The 15,136-nt window shown below is 35.9% G+C and overlaps 1 protein-coding gene across 10 annotated transcripts in view; it reads right to left on the bottom strand.

Moving 5' to 3' along the window:
• The window catches only part of PTPN4 (protein tyrosine phosphatase non-receptor type 4), a 247,054-nt gene that overhangs the window by 167,663 nt on the left and 64,255 nt on the right, over positions 1-15,136 (bottom strand). For all 10 annotated transcript variants that reach the window (XM_055108445.2, XM_055108444.2, XM_055108446.2 and 7 more), the window contains one exon: positions 4,157-4,311. In XM_055108445.2, the coding sequence (XP_054964420.1) occupies positions 4,157-4,294 (138 nt within the window). In that variant the 5' untranslated portion in view covers positions 4,295-4,311. The remainder of the gene's footprint in view (positions 1-4,156; positions 4,312-15,136) is intronic.

The raw sequence follows: 15,136 nt of genomic DNA, 5'->3' as shown, positions 1-15,136 counted from the left end.
AAAATTGTGTAAATGAATATGACAATTACATGTACATACATACACTTATAAAACATATAAATCAAATTTAAAAGATAGATGTGTGTGTGTCACACATACACACACATATACATTTTTTTTTAAGTATGGCACACCTGGGTAAATAATTTAAATAATAAACACAAAGAGCAAATAATAAAAATTAAACCTGTCTTTCATCATCTCTGACTCCTTAAATATGGTAGCTATCCCTTGAGAAGCAAAGGAGACAGTTCTGGGATGAAATTTCTGGGTATCTATGAAAGTAGGAAGATGGGTACAGTAAGTGATGAGGAAGAGGCAAAATGGACACCTCCACAGGATGCCATATTGGCAGACTGTATTTTCCCAGTAAGTCCACGGCAACATTTCTGATCCCACATGATGATCCTCCACTTTTTATCAAGATGCAGTCTATTTCCTTTCACTTAACTCTGTGACAACCTTGACAAATAGAACATGGAAAAAGTAACATTACATGGCTTCCCAGGCCAGATTGGAAAGGCAATATAGCTACAGTCTGCCTCTCTCTCTAAAGATGCTCACCCTTAGAAACCAGCCACTGTGACCGGGCACAGTGGCTCATGCCTGTAATCCTAGCACTTTGGGAGGCCGAGGCAGGTGGATCACCTGAGGTCGGGAGTTCGAGACCAGCCTGACCAACATGAAGAAACCCTGTCTCTACTAAAAACACAAAATTAACCGGGCATGGTGGCACATGCCTGTAATCCCAGCTACTAGGGAGGCTGAGGCAGGAGAATCGCTCGAACCTGGGAGACGGAGGTTGCGGTGAGCCCAGATCGTGCCATTGTACTCCAGCCTGGGCAACAACAGCGAAACTCCGTCTCAAAAAAAAGAAAGAAAGAAAGAAAGAAACCAGCCACTGTATTATGAAGAAGTCCAGGATATCAAGAGGTCATATATAGATGCCTCAGCCTCAGCTAAGGTTTCAGGTAACAGCCACGTGAGTGAATAAGCCTTCGAATGATTCTAGCCTCCAGCCTTTGAGTCTTCCAGCCGAGGACTGATACATAATGGAGCAAAATTAAGCCTTTTTTTTGTGTGTGTGAATCTCTGACTCACGGAATCCCTGAGGACAATACATGGTTATTTTATGCCACTAAGTTTTAGGGTAATTTCTTACGCAGTCACAGTAACTAAAATAGTCTGGTCCTCCCAGCCCTTCCTTGTTCATCATACAGGCTAACGTTAATCAGCTGCACCAAAGTAAAAGTCAAGTCAAAAATTAGGGGTAAAAATCCTCATAGATTGAAGACATCAATCCATGTAGTACGGACACTATGCATTTTAAAGTATTTAATGCAAACATACTTAGTGAGTTGTTAATGCAAACATATTTGGTGAGATGAATTCTCATATCATGAATTCATTTAGTGACAATGAATTCACAGCATGAGAGGGACAATACACTCCACAGGTTGGCTACAGTAAATAAATGGTTATACCAAAGCCACAGTGAAAACAGGACTTGACATTGAAACAACACAAGCCAACACAAACCCAGTGATAATAGGCTTATCATTCCTATGTCCACAGCAGAGAAAAAGCAAGATCTAGTGAAGTTACATCAACTCCTTCATTACAAAAATTTCCCTCAGAAAATACAGAAACAGCTTTGATGAGATAACTACCAGATGAAACAAAGCAGGCTTTGGCAACATGAATATTTTACCTGTGGTGCAAAAATCTTTCATGAAAAGCAATGACTCCAATGGTTGACTTTACAAATCATTGCCTGGTAGTCTCCAAAGGAAACTGAGTAGTTCTCCTTCTTGGTGAACAGAGAAATGCTGGTGAACCTGGCAGCTGCCCACAAAGGATTTCTGAGACTTAATGGTACTAAGTGGACACAAGAAAACAAACACCAAAACTTTCAAACCCCCAATTAGTTTGCAGGCTGCCACATACCACTCCACAGGTTGTAAAGTACATAACTGGAGATTTATTCACATAGATTAAAAGATAAATAATCTACCTAAAAGTACAAAGCAACTCTTTTGGTTTGAATGGCTTGGGTTCAAATACCCAGAGGAATAAATATACTACATAACCAACAATTTTTCATAAATATTGTTCCTCTTAAGTTTTTTGATGACCTGAGATAATGGTAGAGAAAGTTTCTAGCACCACAGAATGGTAAGCTTACTTACCATTCTAGGTAATATATCTAGGTCTATTGAAACTGCCAGCTAAATATATGTAATATATATTTTTAAAATATAAACATATAAAAGTACATTAATATATATGTCTTTCTAAAAGAGTAACTAGACAGCACATTGATTACTACACTGAAAAATACAGCATACTACTGTTAACTAAAGTGCTCAACAGAAAATTATGCTAGCTGAGAAACATACCAAACCTTTTTACAATATTTTGAAATACATTCAAAACTATAGTTAAAATGAAAACTAAATAGTAACTAAATTTAAGCTAAGACAAAAGTTATTAAATTTATGCCTTTTCCAAAAAAGAATTCTAACACGTGAATAATAGGAAAAAAGGCTTATTTTCTTCTATCAACTGTCTAATACATGAGAGTTTCTATTAAATAGAAATTTGTACAAAGTAGAATTCTCTTCATTTTATATTATCTCTGTTTGGCAACCTATATTCCAACTATATATTAACAGATGATAGAATACAAAAGAAATCAAAAGTTTAGCTTTTTAGAAAAGCACACTAAATCTGTTGGGTATTTCAGATAATGTTGAAGGTATTTTTAATGATAATGATGTAATATTCACTACTCTGCAGACCCTTTTTCAATGTGAAATAGCTTGGAATTTGAGATAAATTCATAATCCTGCTATATAGTAATACACAGAAAATTTTAAGCTTAAACTGGTAAATAAGAAAGATTCATTTTTTGTATTATTATACTTTAAGTTCTAGGGTACATGTGCACAACGTGCAGGTTTGATACCTAGGTATACATGTGCCATGTTGGTTGGCTGCACCCATCAACTCATCATTTACATTGGGTATTTCTCCTAATGCTATCCCTCCCCCAGCCCCTCATCCCCCGACTGGCCCCGGTGTAAGATTCATATTTTATATTACTTAAAGATTTCAAAGTGCGGAAATACCCAAGTAATACAGCAGAAAACATCCTGAAAAATTTGGAAATACCAAAACATCCTGAAGAATAAGAATTCCAGTTTGAATACAGACTGCATATATTATTATTTTCATAAAGTTAAATTTAGGGATGTGGTAATTATGAGATTCTCGGAATACTAAAGTACTTACTTTCAAAAGGTTCAGGAAAAAAAAGTCATGTAGAGAGAAGGAAACATAAAGTAAATGTGCGAAATGTTAACACTGGGTCAATTTAGGTAAAGGGTATAAGGGTATTCATTATAATATTATTTCACCTTTTCTATATAGGTTGAAAAGTTTTTAAATAAAAAGGGAGAAAACACTTTTATATGTATCAAGATATGTACAAGAATGTTCACAGCAGTATTATTTGTAAGAGCCCAAAGTGGAAACAAATCCAAATATATACCAACAATAAACTGGACAAGTAAATGGTTAATGAAAGGATAAGTAAACTATAGTATATTCATACAAAAGGGTACTACAGAGCAGTAACAATGAACTAACTACTGTTAACACACCACATGGGTAAAACTAACAAATAACAATGAGCAAACAAAGCTAGGCACAAATAGGATGAACAAATATTTGTTAAATAAATATTTCAGACGATAGATAAGATCAGGGCTGTCATTTATTTTTGTTTGGCAAAAATTTTACTCACAGACAGTACAAGTAAAATTACCATGAATATGTATAAATTATTTAGAAGAACAAATTCTTTTCAGGCACCCTCAAGCACACTTATGAAAACCACACACATACTATGGATCTGCTCTACTAATCATAATGCACACTGTTGGTTTCTCAACAACATCCAGTGAGCAACACTTTTTAAAAAGACCCAGTTTGAATGAGAGCATGCACCTAATACAATCCTGCACCAAAAAGACTTTTTTACTTGAATAAGACTTTTCAAACTGTACTATAATTTAATAATCCTAGTTTACATATATGTCTAAATTCAGACTTATAGCCAGAGATTATTTTTTAAAAGACACAAAATACTTACATTTACTTTGAAAGCTTGTACAGTGTTATCCAGAAGAAGGATGTTGCAAACCACTTCAGTATGCTGTCTGTCTCGGGCCAACTCTGATGCTCGTACATTGTAGGTTCTGCCAGCAGGCAATCGGAAACGTGAGGTCATTACTGTCCACACAAAGTCTAAGTTAAAAAAAAAAAATTCACTAAATAAAAGGTTGGTAAAATATAAGCTGTAGTTTAAAAGGCAAAGTTATTATATATTTCTCAATTAAAACTTAGGTGGAAAACAGTTATAAATTTTGAAACACCAGAATAAGAATTGTAGGTATAAGTTATATATAGTTCATCATCAAACTAAAGTTCCCACTGCTTTGAAAAAGAGGTTTTTTTTTTAACTGCTCCATCCAGAAGATTTAATACATAAATTTTTTAGGAAGTCATATTCCAATTCAAAATATGTAAACTTTGGAGTAGCCAAAAGGGGCGGGAAGATTATGCTGCCTCAGGAAGTTGGATATTACTCATTGATGCAAGTATTTTAAAACACTGTAGAATGACAACAGGAGGAAAAATTATTTAATTTTGGCAGGCCCTTCCCTTTTTTAAAAAACTTAAGGTGTTGGGGAAACCAAGAAGTTTAAAAAAAAAAAACCCTTCATTTTAACCATCCTCAAAATTCAACCTAATAGTATTATTGTTATTATTCCTAAGAAAACAAAATAGAAATGGTGACCAATCTTTGCTTCTGAATTTTTAACCTAAGAGATAAAAACTAGATGGCCTATAAAACAACAGAAATCACAGTGATATCAGCAATACTAGATGTTTAAAGACAATGAAGCTGTAGCTTCAAAGTTGTGAAAGAAAATTCTTTGAAACACTGACTTATATACCTAGAAAATTAACATTCAAGGAGGAGGAAAAAAAACTCTTAAAACACTCAGGCATTTAAGGATTCAAACTTTAAAACACGTAACACTTCTGTCTTAAAGACAATTAGGTAAAGGAAACACACTAAACTAGAAGAAAGACTAGTATTTGGGATGTTTGACTATGAGTAAGCAATAAGTAGTAAGCAGTAGGAACAATGAGTAAGCAAAATATAATGAAAATAGTATTTCAAATCAGTGATAATACCTGGAGCTGATCTCTCATAGATTATTCATTTCAAAAGATTAAAGCTCAAAGTAAAAGTCATTGTTATATAAATATAAAAATAATGTAGGGGAAAAAAGTCTTACTATGTTGACAAGGAGACGCTTGCCAAGTAAAATTCCACAATTAAAAGACAGTGATTGGGCTGGGTGAAGTGGCTCATGACTGTAATCCCAACAATTTGGGAGGTGGGAGGATTGCTTCAGGACAAGAGTTTGAGACCAGCCTGGAAAACACAGGGAGGCCCTGTTTCTACAAAAAAGAATGTTTTAAAAATTAGCTGGGCCTCTTTTACATTGTTGAGCACTGGTTTGTAGTTCTCCTTGAAGAGGTCCTTCACATCCCTTGTAAGTTGGATTCCTAGGTATTTTATTCTCTTTGTAGCAATTGTGAATGGGAGTTCACTAATGATTTGGCTCTCTGTTTGTCTGTTATTGGTGTATAGGAATGCCTGTGATTTTTGCGCATTGATTTTGTATCCTGGGACTTTGCTGAAGTTGCTTATCAGCTTAAGGAGATTTTGGGCTGAGATGATGGGGTTTTCTATATATACAATCATGTCATCTGCAAACAGGGACAATTTGACTTCCTCTTTTCCTAACTGAATACCCTTTATTTCTTTCTCTTGCCTGACTGCCCTGGCCAGAACTTCCAACACTATGTTGAATAGGAGTGGTGAGAGAGGGCATCCCTGTCTTGTGCCAGTTTTCAAAGGAAATGCTTCCAGTTTTTGCCCATTCAGTATGATATTGGCTGTGGGTTTGTCATAAATAGCTCTGATTATTTTGAGATACGTTCTATCAATACCTAGTTTATTGAGAGTTTTTAGCATGAAAGGCTGTTGAATTTTGTCAAAGGCCTTTTCTGCATCTATTGAGATAATCATGTGGTTTTTGTCATTGCTTCTGTTTAGCTGATGGATTACGTTTATTGATTTGTGTATGCTGAACCAGCCTTGCATCCCAGGGATGAAGCCGACTTGATCTTGGGGGATAAGCTTTTTGATATGCTCCTAGATTCAGTTTGCCAGTATTTTATTGAGGATTTTTGCATCGATGTTCATCAGGGATATTGGTCTAAAATTCTCTTTTTTTGTTGTGTCTCTGCCAGGCTTTGGTATCAGGATGATGCTGGCCTCATAAAATGAGTTAGGGAGGATTCTCTCTTTTTCTATTGATTGGAATAGTTTCAGAAGGAATGGTACCAGCTCCTCTTTGTAACTCTTGTAGAATTCGGCTATGAATCCGTCTGGTCCTGGACTTTTTTTGATTGGTAGGCTATTAATTATTGCCTGAATTTCAGAGCCTGTTATTGGTCTATTCAGAGATTCAACTTCTTCCTGGTTTAGTCTTGGGAGGGTGTATATGTCCAGGAATTTATCCATTTCTTCTAGATTTTCTAGTTTATTTGGGTAGAGGTGTTTATAGTACTCTGATGGTAGTTTGTATTTCTGTGGGATGGGTGGTGATATCTCCTTTATCATTTTTTATTGCGTCTATTCGATTCTTCCCTCTTTTCTTCTTTGTTAGTCTGGCTAGCGGTCTATCAATTTGTTAATCTTTTCAAAAAACCAGCTTCTGGATTCATTGATTTTTTGAAGGGTTTTTTGCAACTCTATCTCCTTCAGTTTTGCTCTGATCTTAGTTATTTCTTGCCTTCTGCTAGCTTTTGAATGTGTTTGCTCTTGCTTCTCTAGTTCTTTTCATTGTAATGTTAGGGTGTCAATTTTAGATCTTTCCTGCTTTCTCTTGTGGGCATTTAGTGCTATAAATTTCCCTCTACACACTGCTTTAAGTGTGTCCCAGAGATTCTGGTACGTTGTGTCTTTGTTCTCATTGGTTTCAAATAACATCTTTATTTCTACCTTAATTTTGTTATTTACCCAGTAGTCATTCAGGAGCAAGTTGTACATTTTCCATGTAGTTGTGTGGTTTTGTGTGAGTTTCTTAATCCTGAGTTCTAATTTGATTGCATTGTGGTCTGAGAGACAGTTTGTTGTGATTTCTGTTCTTTTACATTTGCTGAGGAGTGCTTTACTTCCAACTATGTGGTCAATTTTGGAGTAAGTGTGATGTGGTGCTGAGAAGAATGTATATTCTGCTGATTTGGGGTGGAGAGTTCTGTAGATGTCTATTAGGTCCGCTTGGTGCAGAGCTGAGTTCAATCCTGGATATCCTTGCTAACCTTCTGTCTCGCTGATCTGTCTAATGTTGACAGTAGGGTGTTAAAGTCTCCCATTATTAATGTGTGGGAGTCTAAGTCTCTTTGCAGGTCTCTAAGGACTTGCTTTATGAATCTGGGTGCTCCTGTATTGGGTGCATATATATTTAGGATAGTTAGCTCTTCTTGTTGAATTGATCCCTTTACCATTATGTAATGGCCGTCTTTGTCTCTTTTGATCTTTATTGGTTTAAACTCTGTTTTATCAGAGACTGGGATTGCAACCCCTGCTTTTTTTTGCTTTCCATTTGCTTGTTAGATATTCCTCCATCCCTTTATTTTGAGCCTATGTGTGTCTCTGCACGTGAGATGGGTCTCCTGAATACAGCACACTGATGGGTCTTGACTCTTTATCCAATTTGCTAGTCTGTCTTTTAATTGGGGCATTTAGCCAATTTACATTTAAGGTTAATATTGTTATATGTGAATTTGATCCCGTCGTTATGATGTTAGCTGGTTATTTTGCCCATTAGTTGATGCAGTTTCTTCCTAGCATCGATGGTCTTTACAGTTTGGCATGTTTTTACAGTGGCGGGTACCAGTTGTTCCTTTCCATGTTTAGTGCTTCCTTCGGGAGCTCTTGTAAGCCAGGCCTGGTGGTGACAAAATCTCTCAGCATTTGCTTGTCTGTAAAGAATTTTAATTCTCCTTCACTTGTGAAGCTTAGTTTGGCTGAATATGAAATTCTGGGGTAAAAGAGGACACAAACAAATGGAAGAACATTCCATGCTTATGGATAGGAAGAAGCAGTATCGTGAAAATGGCCATACTGCCCAAGGTAATTTATAGATTCAATGCCATCCCCATCAAGCTAACAATGATTTTCTTCACAGAATTGGAGAAAACTACTTTAAAGTTCATATGGAACCAAAAAAGAGCCCACGTTGCCAAGACAATCCTAAGCAAAAAGAACAAAGCTGGAGGCATCACACTGACTTCAAACTATACTACAAGGCTACAGTATCCAAAACAGCATGGTACTGGTATCAGAACAGAGAGACAGACCAATGGAACAGAACAGAGGCCTCAGAAATATCACCACACATCTACAACCATCTGGTCTTTGACAAACCTGTCAAAAACAAGAAATGGCCCTATTTAATAAATGGTGCTGGGAAAACTGGCTAGCCATATGTAGAAAGCTGAAACTGGATCCCTTCCTTACACCTTATACAAAAATTAATTCAAGATGGATTAAAAACTTAAATGTTAGACCTAAAACCATAAAAACCCTAGAAGAAAACCTAGGCAATACCATTCAGGACATAGGCATGGGCAAGGACTTCATAACTAAAACACCAAAAGCAATGGCAAAAACAAACAAAACAAAATAGACAAATGAGATCTAATTAAACTAAAGAGCTTCTGCACAGCAAAAGAAACTACCATTAGAGTGAATAGGCAACGTACAGAACGGGAGAAAACTTTTGCAATCTATCCATCTACGAAGGGCTAATATCCAGAATCTACAAAGAACTTAAATTTATAAGAAAAAAACAAACAACCCCATCAAAAAGTGGGCAAAGGATATGAACAGACACTTCTCAAAAAAAGACATTTATGCAGCCAATAGACACATGAAAAAATGCTCATCATCACTGGTCATCAGAGATGACCAGAATGCAAATCAAAACCAGAATGAGATACCATCTCATGCCAGTTAGAATGGCGATCATTAAAAAGTCAGGAAACAACAGATGCTGGAGAGGATGTGGAGAAATAGAACACTTTTACACTGTTGGTGGGAGTGTAAACTAGTTCAACCATTGTGGAAGACAGTATGATGATTCCTCAAGGATCTAGAACTAGAAATACCATTTGACCCAAAGATCCCATTACTGGGTATATGCCCAAAGGATTATAAATCATGCTACTATAAAGACACATACACGTGTATGTTTGTTGCAGCACTATTCACAATAGCAAAAACTTGGAACCAACCCAAATGTCCATCTATGATAGACTGGATTAAGAAAATGTGGCACATATACACCATGAAATACTATGCAGCCATAAAAAAGGATGAGTTCACGTCCTTTGCAGGGACATGGATGAAACTGGAAATCATCATTCTGAGCAAACTATCGCAAGGAGAGAAAACAAAACACTGCATGTTCTCACTCACAGGTGGGAAATGAACAATGAGAACACTTGGACACAGGGCGGGGAACATCACACACGGGGGCCTGTCGTTGGGTGGAGGGCACGGGGAGGGATGGTATTAGGAGAAATACCTAATGTAAATGACGAGTTAATGGGTGCAGCAAACCAACATGGCACATGTATACCTATGTAACAAACTTGCACGTTGTGCACATGTACCCTAGAACTTAAAGTATAATTTAAAAAAAAAAAAATTAGCTGAGCACGGCAGCATGCACCTGTAGTCCTAGCTACTCAGGAGGCTGAGGTAGGAGGATCCCTTGAGCCCAGGAGTTCAAGGTTACAGTGAGCTATGATCATGCCACTGTACCCAAGTGTCAGAGACAGACAGAAACCCTGTCTCTAAGAAACTAAAATGACAGTGATTGGCGGAGTGGGGGTGGGGATGGGGTACATGGCCCAGCTATAATGCTGTCTTCCAGAAACTCTCCTCACATATAACAATACAGGCAGGTAGAAAGTACAAGGATGGAAAGAGATGTATCATGGAAACATTAATCAATAGGAAGAAGAGTACCTATATTAGTATCAGATAAAGTAGACTTGGGAACAAATAAAATTCATAAGAACAGATTAGGCATTACATAATGATAAAATGGTCAAGCCACCGAGACATTACCAATCCTAAATGTGGATGTACCAACCAACAGAGCTGCAAAAATACATGAAGCAAAACTGTCGAACTGAAATAAAAAAAGATAAATCCCACAATTATAGGAGAGCTCAACTCCCCTTTCTCAATAATTGATACAACTAGGTAAATTAGCAAGAATATAAGAGAACTTAACAACCAATAGGATCTAATCATGAACATTTATAGAACACTCTAGCAAAGACAACAGAATATTAATTATTTTTAAACATCCACTGAACATTTCAAGAGAGACCATATCCTGGGCTAAGAAACAAATCTAAATATTTAAATAATTGAAATTATGCAAAATGTATTCTGAGAACAATGGAATCAAACCAGAAATCAACAACAGAAAGACAACAGAAAAATCTCCAAACACGTAGAAACTAAACAAGTCTACGTTATCCACTGGACAAAGAGGAAATCTTAAGGAAAATCAAGATACACTGATTGAATAAAAATGAAAACACAACATATCAAAATTTGTGAGATATGATTTAAGCAGTGCTGACATAAATCTACAGCAATATATGCATACAATAGAAAACAGGAAATGTCTCAAATCAGTAATCTAACCTCCCTCCTCAAGAACCTAGACAATGAGCTAAATGAACACATAGCAAACAGAAGGAAGGAAATAACAAAGAACATAAATCAATGAAATTAAAGAAAATAAAAATAGAGAAAATCAATAGGGGAAAAAAGCTAGTTCTTTAAAGGATCAATAAACATAATAAACCTCTAGCAAGGCTAACAAAGAAACAGAAAACACAAATTGCTAACATTAGGAATGAAACAGAGGATACCACATAGACTTTGCAACCATTGAAATGGTAATACTACAAACAACTTACACATCAATTTGACATAAAAAGAACCAATTCCATGAAAGGCACAAACTGCCAAAATTCAGCCAATATGAAACAGAAAATTTAAACAGCCCTATAACTATTTTAAAAATCAAATTCGTAATTCTAAAACTCCCCCAACAGAATATTCAAACACAGAGGGTTTCCTGGGAAAATCTACCTAACATTTAAAGAAAAAGTAACACAATTTCTAGATGATCTCTTCCAGAACGCAGAATAGAAAAGGATACTTCTCAAATCATTCTATGTAGCCAATTTTATCCTGATGGAAAAAACAGACAAAAACATAAAGAAAACTACAAACCAATATTCCTCATGAATACAGACACAAAAACCCTTAATAAAATACAAGAAACCAGAATTCAGCAATATGTAAAAAGAATTGCATACCATGTACCAAGGGGGTTTTATTTCAAAGGTGCAACAAGGTTCACCCAATATTTTAACAATCAATCAATATAATCCACCTTATTAACAGACTAAGGGAGAAAAATCACATGACCTTTTCAATCAATGCAGGAAAGCATTTGACAAAATTCACCACCCATTCATAATAAAAAATTCTTAGAAAACTAGAAATAAAGGGATCTTCTTCAACATAATAAAAAGCATCTACAAAAAAATCCACAGCTAACATCATACTTAATGGTTAAAGCCTGAATGCTTTCCCCTATAACCAGGAATAAGGCAAGGAAGGGTATCTGCTCTCACCACTCATATGCAACATAATGCTGGAAGTCCTAGCCTATGCTGTGAGGTTAAAAAAAGGAGGAGCCCTGGGCGCGGTGGCCGGTAATCCCAGCACTTTGGGAGGCTAAGGCAGGCAGATTACAAGGTCAAGAGATCGAGACCATCCTGGCTAACAGGGTGAAACCCCGTCTCTCCTAAAAACACAAAAAATTAGCTGGGTGTGGTGGCGGGCGCCTGTTGTAGTCCCAGCTACTTGGGAGACTGAGGAAGGAGAATCGCTTGAACCCAGGAGGCGGAGGTTGCAGTGAGCCAAGATTGCGCCACTGCACTCCAGCCTGGGTGACAGAGTAAGACTGCCTCAAAAAAACAAAAAACAAAAAACAAAAAAAAAAACGGAAAGAAAGAAAGAAAAAACAGAAAAAGAAAGAAATAGCATACAGAAATAAATTAAACATTTTTGCAGATGAAATAATGTTTACAAAGAAAATCCCAAGGAATCTACAAAAGCACTCCTAGAACTAATAAGTAAGTTCAGCAAGGTCACCCAATACATCAACATACAAAAATCAATTTTATTTGTGTATGCTAGGAATAAATATGAGGAGTCAAACAAAATACAGTATAATTTGCAACTGCTAAACAAAAAACAAAATACTTAGGTGTAAATCTAACAAAACACATAGAGAACTTCTATGCTAAAAACTACAAAATGCTGATAAAAAAACTGAAGAAAATCTAAATAAATGGAGAGACATAACCATGTTCACGGACTGGAACATTCAAACTAGTAAACATGTCAATTCTCTCCAAATAGGCATACAGGTTTAATGTAATTTCTATCAAAATCCCAGTACTTTTTTGTAGATAATTTTATTTTAGATAATTTTATTCTAAAATTAATATGGAAGGCCAGGCGCAGTGACTCACGCCTGTAATCCCAGAATTTTGGGAGGCCTAGGCAGGCAGATCACTTGAGGCCAGGAGCTCAAGACCAGCCTGGCCAACTTGGCGAAACCCCATCTCTACTAAAAATAGAAAAATCAGCCAGGCGTGGTGATGCACGTTTGTAATCCCAGCTACTCAGTAGGCTAAGGCAGGAGAATCACTTGAACCCAGGAGGCGGAGCTTCAGTAAACCAAGATCATGCCACTGCACTCCAGCTTGGGTGATAGAGCGAGGCTCTGCCTCAAATTTAAAAAACATAAAAAATTAATATGGAAAGGCAAAGGAATCATTGTAGCAAAAACAATTTTGAAAAAGACTAAAGTGGGAGTAACTATACTCCCACTCCCAAAGAAAAATAAACTGGGAATCCCTCTCCCAGATTTTATGATTATGTACCTACATTTATCAAGACTGTTGGTAACGACAGAAGTAGAGACACCGAGATCACTGGAACAAAATAGAATTACCACACAAGTACAGCCAACTGATTTTTAACAAAGGTACAAAAACAATTCAACAGAGAAAGGATGGCCTTTTCAACAAACAGTGCTGAACCAATCAGAAATCCATACACAAAATGAAAAATGAACCTCAACCTAAACCTCACACCTTATGCAAAAAATTACTCACTGACTCAGATTTAAATGTAAAACCTAAAACACTAACTTTTAGAAGAAAACATACTAGAAAATCTTAGGGACCTAGGTATGGTGAAGTGTTCTTAGATGTGACATCAAAAGCATGATTCATAAAAACAACAACAAAGACAAATTAGCTATATCATCAAAATTTAAAACTTACAGACTGTAAAAAAAAAAGTCTGCACAACATTTATCTGACAATGGACTAGTACTCAGAATATGTAATAAACTCTCAGAACTCAACAGTAAAAAAAAAAAAAAAATCAAATAATCCAATTAGAAAATGGGCAAAAAAACATAAAAAGACATTTTACCGAACGGGATATTCAGATGGCCATTAAGCACATGAAAGGATGCTCAATCTGAGCCATTTGGGAAATGTAAATTAAGACCATTATGAGATACCACCATATACCTATTTAACGGCCAAAATAAAAAATAGTGGCATTTTGGTAAAGATGCTGAGAAACTGGATCTCTGACAAAATCCTGAAACAAATACATACAATTCAAATATCTTACTATAAGTGGGAGGTAGAGGAATGTTAAAAATAATGATTGCATCCTCTTAGAATTAAAAGAACATATGAGAACAAAAGGCTCTTTAAAGCAATCTGGAGGAATGAAGTCATTACGCATTTTTCCTTTAATAAGGTATTATCTCCCTTTTACCCAAAAAGAATATATCAACTCACAATTTTTTTCTATTGTATCTTCTATATGTAACTTAAGAAAATGAAGAAAAATCTGTATAAAATTACTTTCATAATGGTCAAAGAACGCATTTTTATTTTGCAAACTAGATCACCGGAGGAGTCTAAAGTTTTCTATATGGTATTTTTCTTGACCAGAAAATAATTACATTAAAAGCATGATCAACTCCTGATTTTATGAAGTGAAGACACAGGAAAAGAGAACCAGCACTTGAAGCTAACCCACCTAGTCAGCTTTAACGTCTTTTCCTTCTTTTCCGTTTTCTGTGTTTCCAGGGGAAATGTTTTGGAATTATAAACCCCAACATATTCTTTCAGTTCCAAGAAGAGTGAATTCTGGGGTGAAAAAAGTGCCTAAATTAGGCAAACTTCTTAGAAAGGTGAGAATCTGTAAGCTCAATTATTTCAAATTTGCTGAGAGGTGGCAGACTTATAGCCAGATACAAAGGTAATTCTTCATACTCCCAACCTACAGTATAATAACCAAATTACCATGTCTAGTATTTCACTTTTAAATGGCCAACTTTAAAACGAAAAATCTGCCATTACTCACATGTCTTATTTCTATTGATTCTTAACAAGGGTTATCATTAACTGAAGTGTTTTTTATTTTTCAAATGTTCTACTAATTTGTTTGATAACTTTGGATTGGATAGTTTGTCAATAAAATATTTCCAATACTAAGAAGCAGTCATCATTGAAATAATCACTGTTCCTGCTTTATAACTTTTCGGCATTTCACTTATGGAGGTCAAAAATAGCTGTGACAAAAATTAGTATCAGTAGTTTGAACTTTGCTACTACAATCTCTACAGACCAATAGAGGAACATTAAGTCATCCTAGTTTCCAATTATCTGAAGCCGAAAAATAACATTCAAATGTCCCTAACAACTTCACCTGCCATAACAACTATGAAAGATGATTGTATAGAGCTACATTTTGGTTATCTCCTGGGTTTTATAAGGTTTATTACTG

The sequence above is a fragment of the Pan paniscus genome, chromosome 13 (assembly GCF_029289425.2).
Source record: "Pan paniscus chromosome 13, NHGRI_mPanPan1-v2.0_pri, whole genome shotgun sequence".
Classification (NCBI taxonomy): Eukaryota; Metazoa; Chordata; class Mammalia; order Primates; family Hominidae; genus Pan; species Pan paniscus.
Note: the sequence above shows the minus strand (reverse complement) of the source record. Positions and strands in the feature narration are given on the sequence as shown.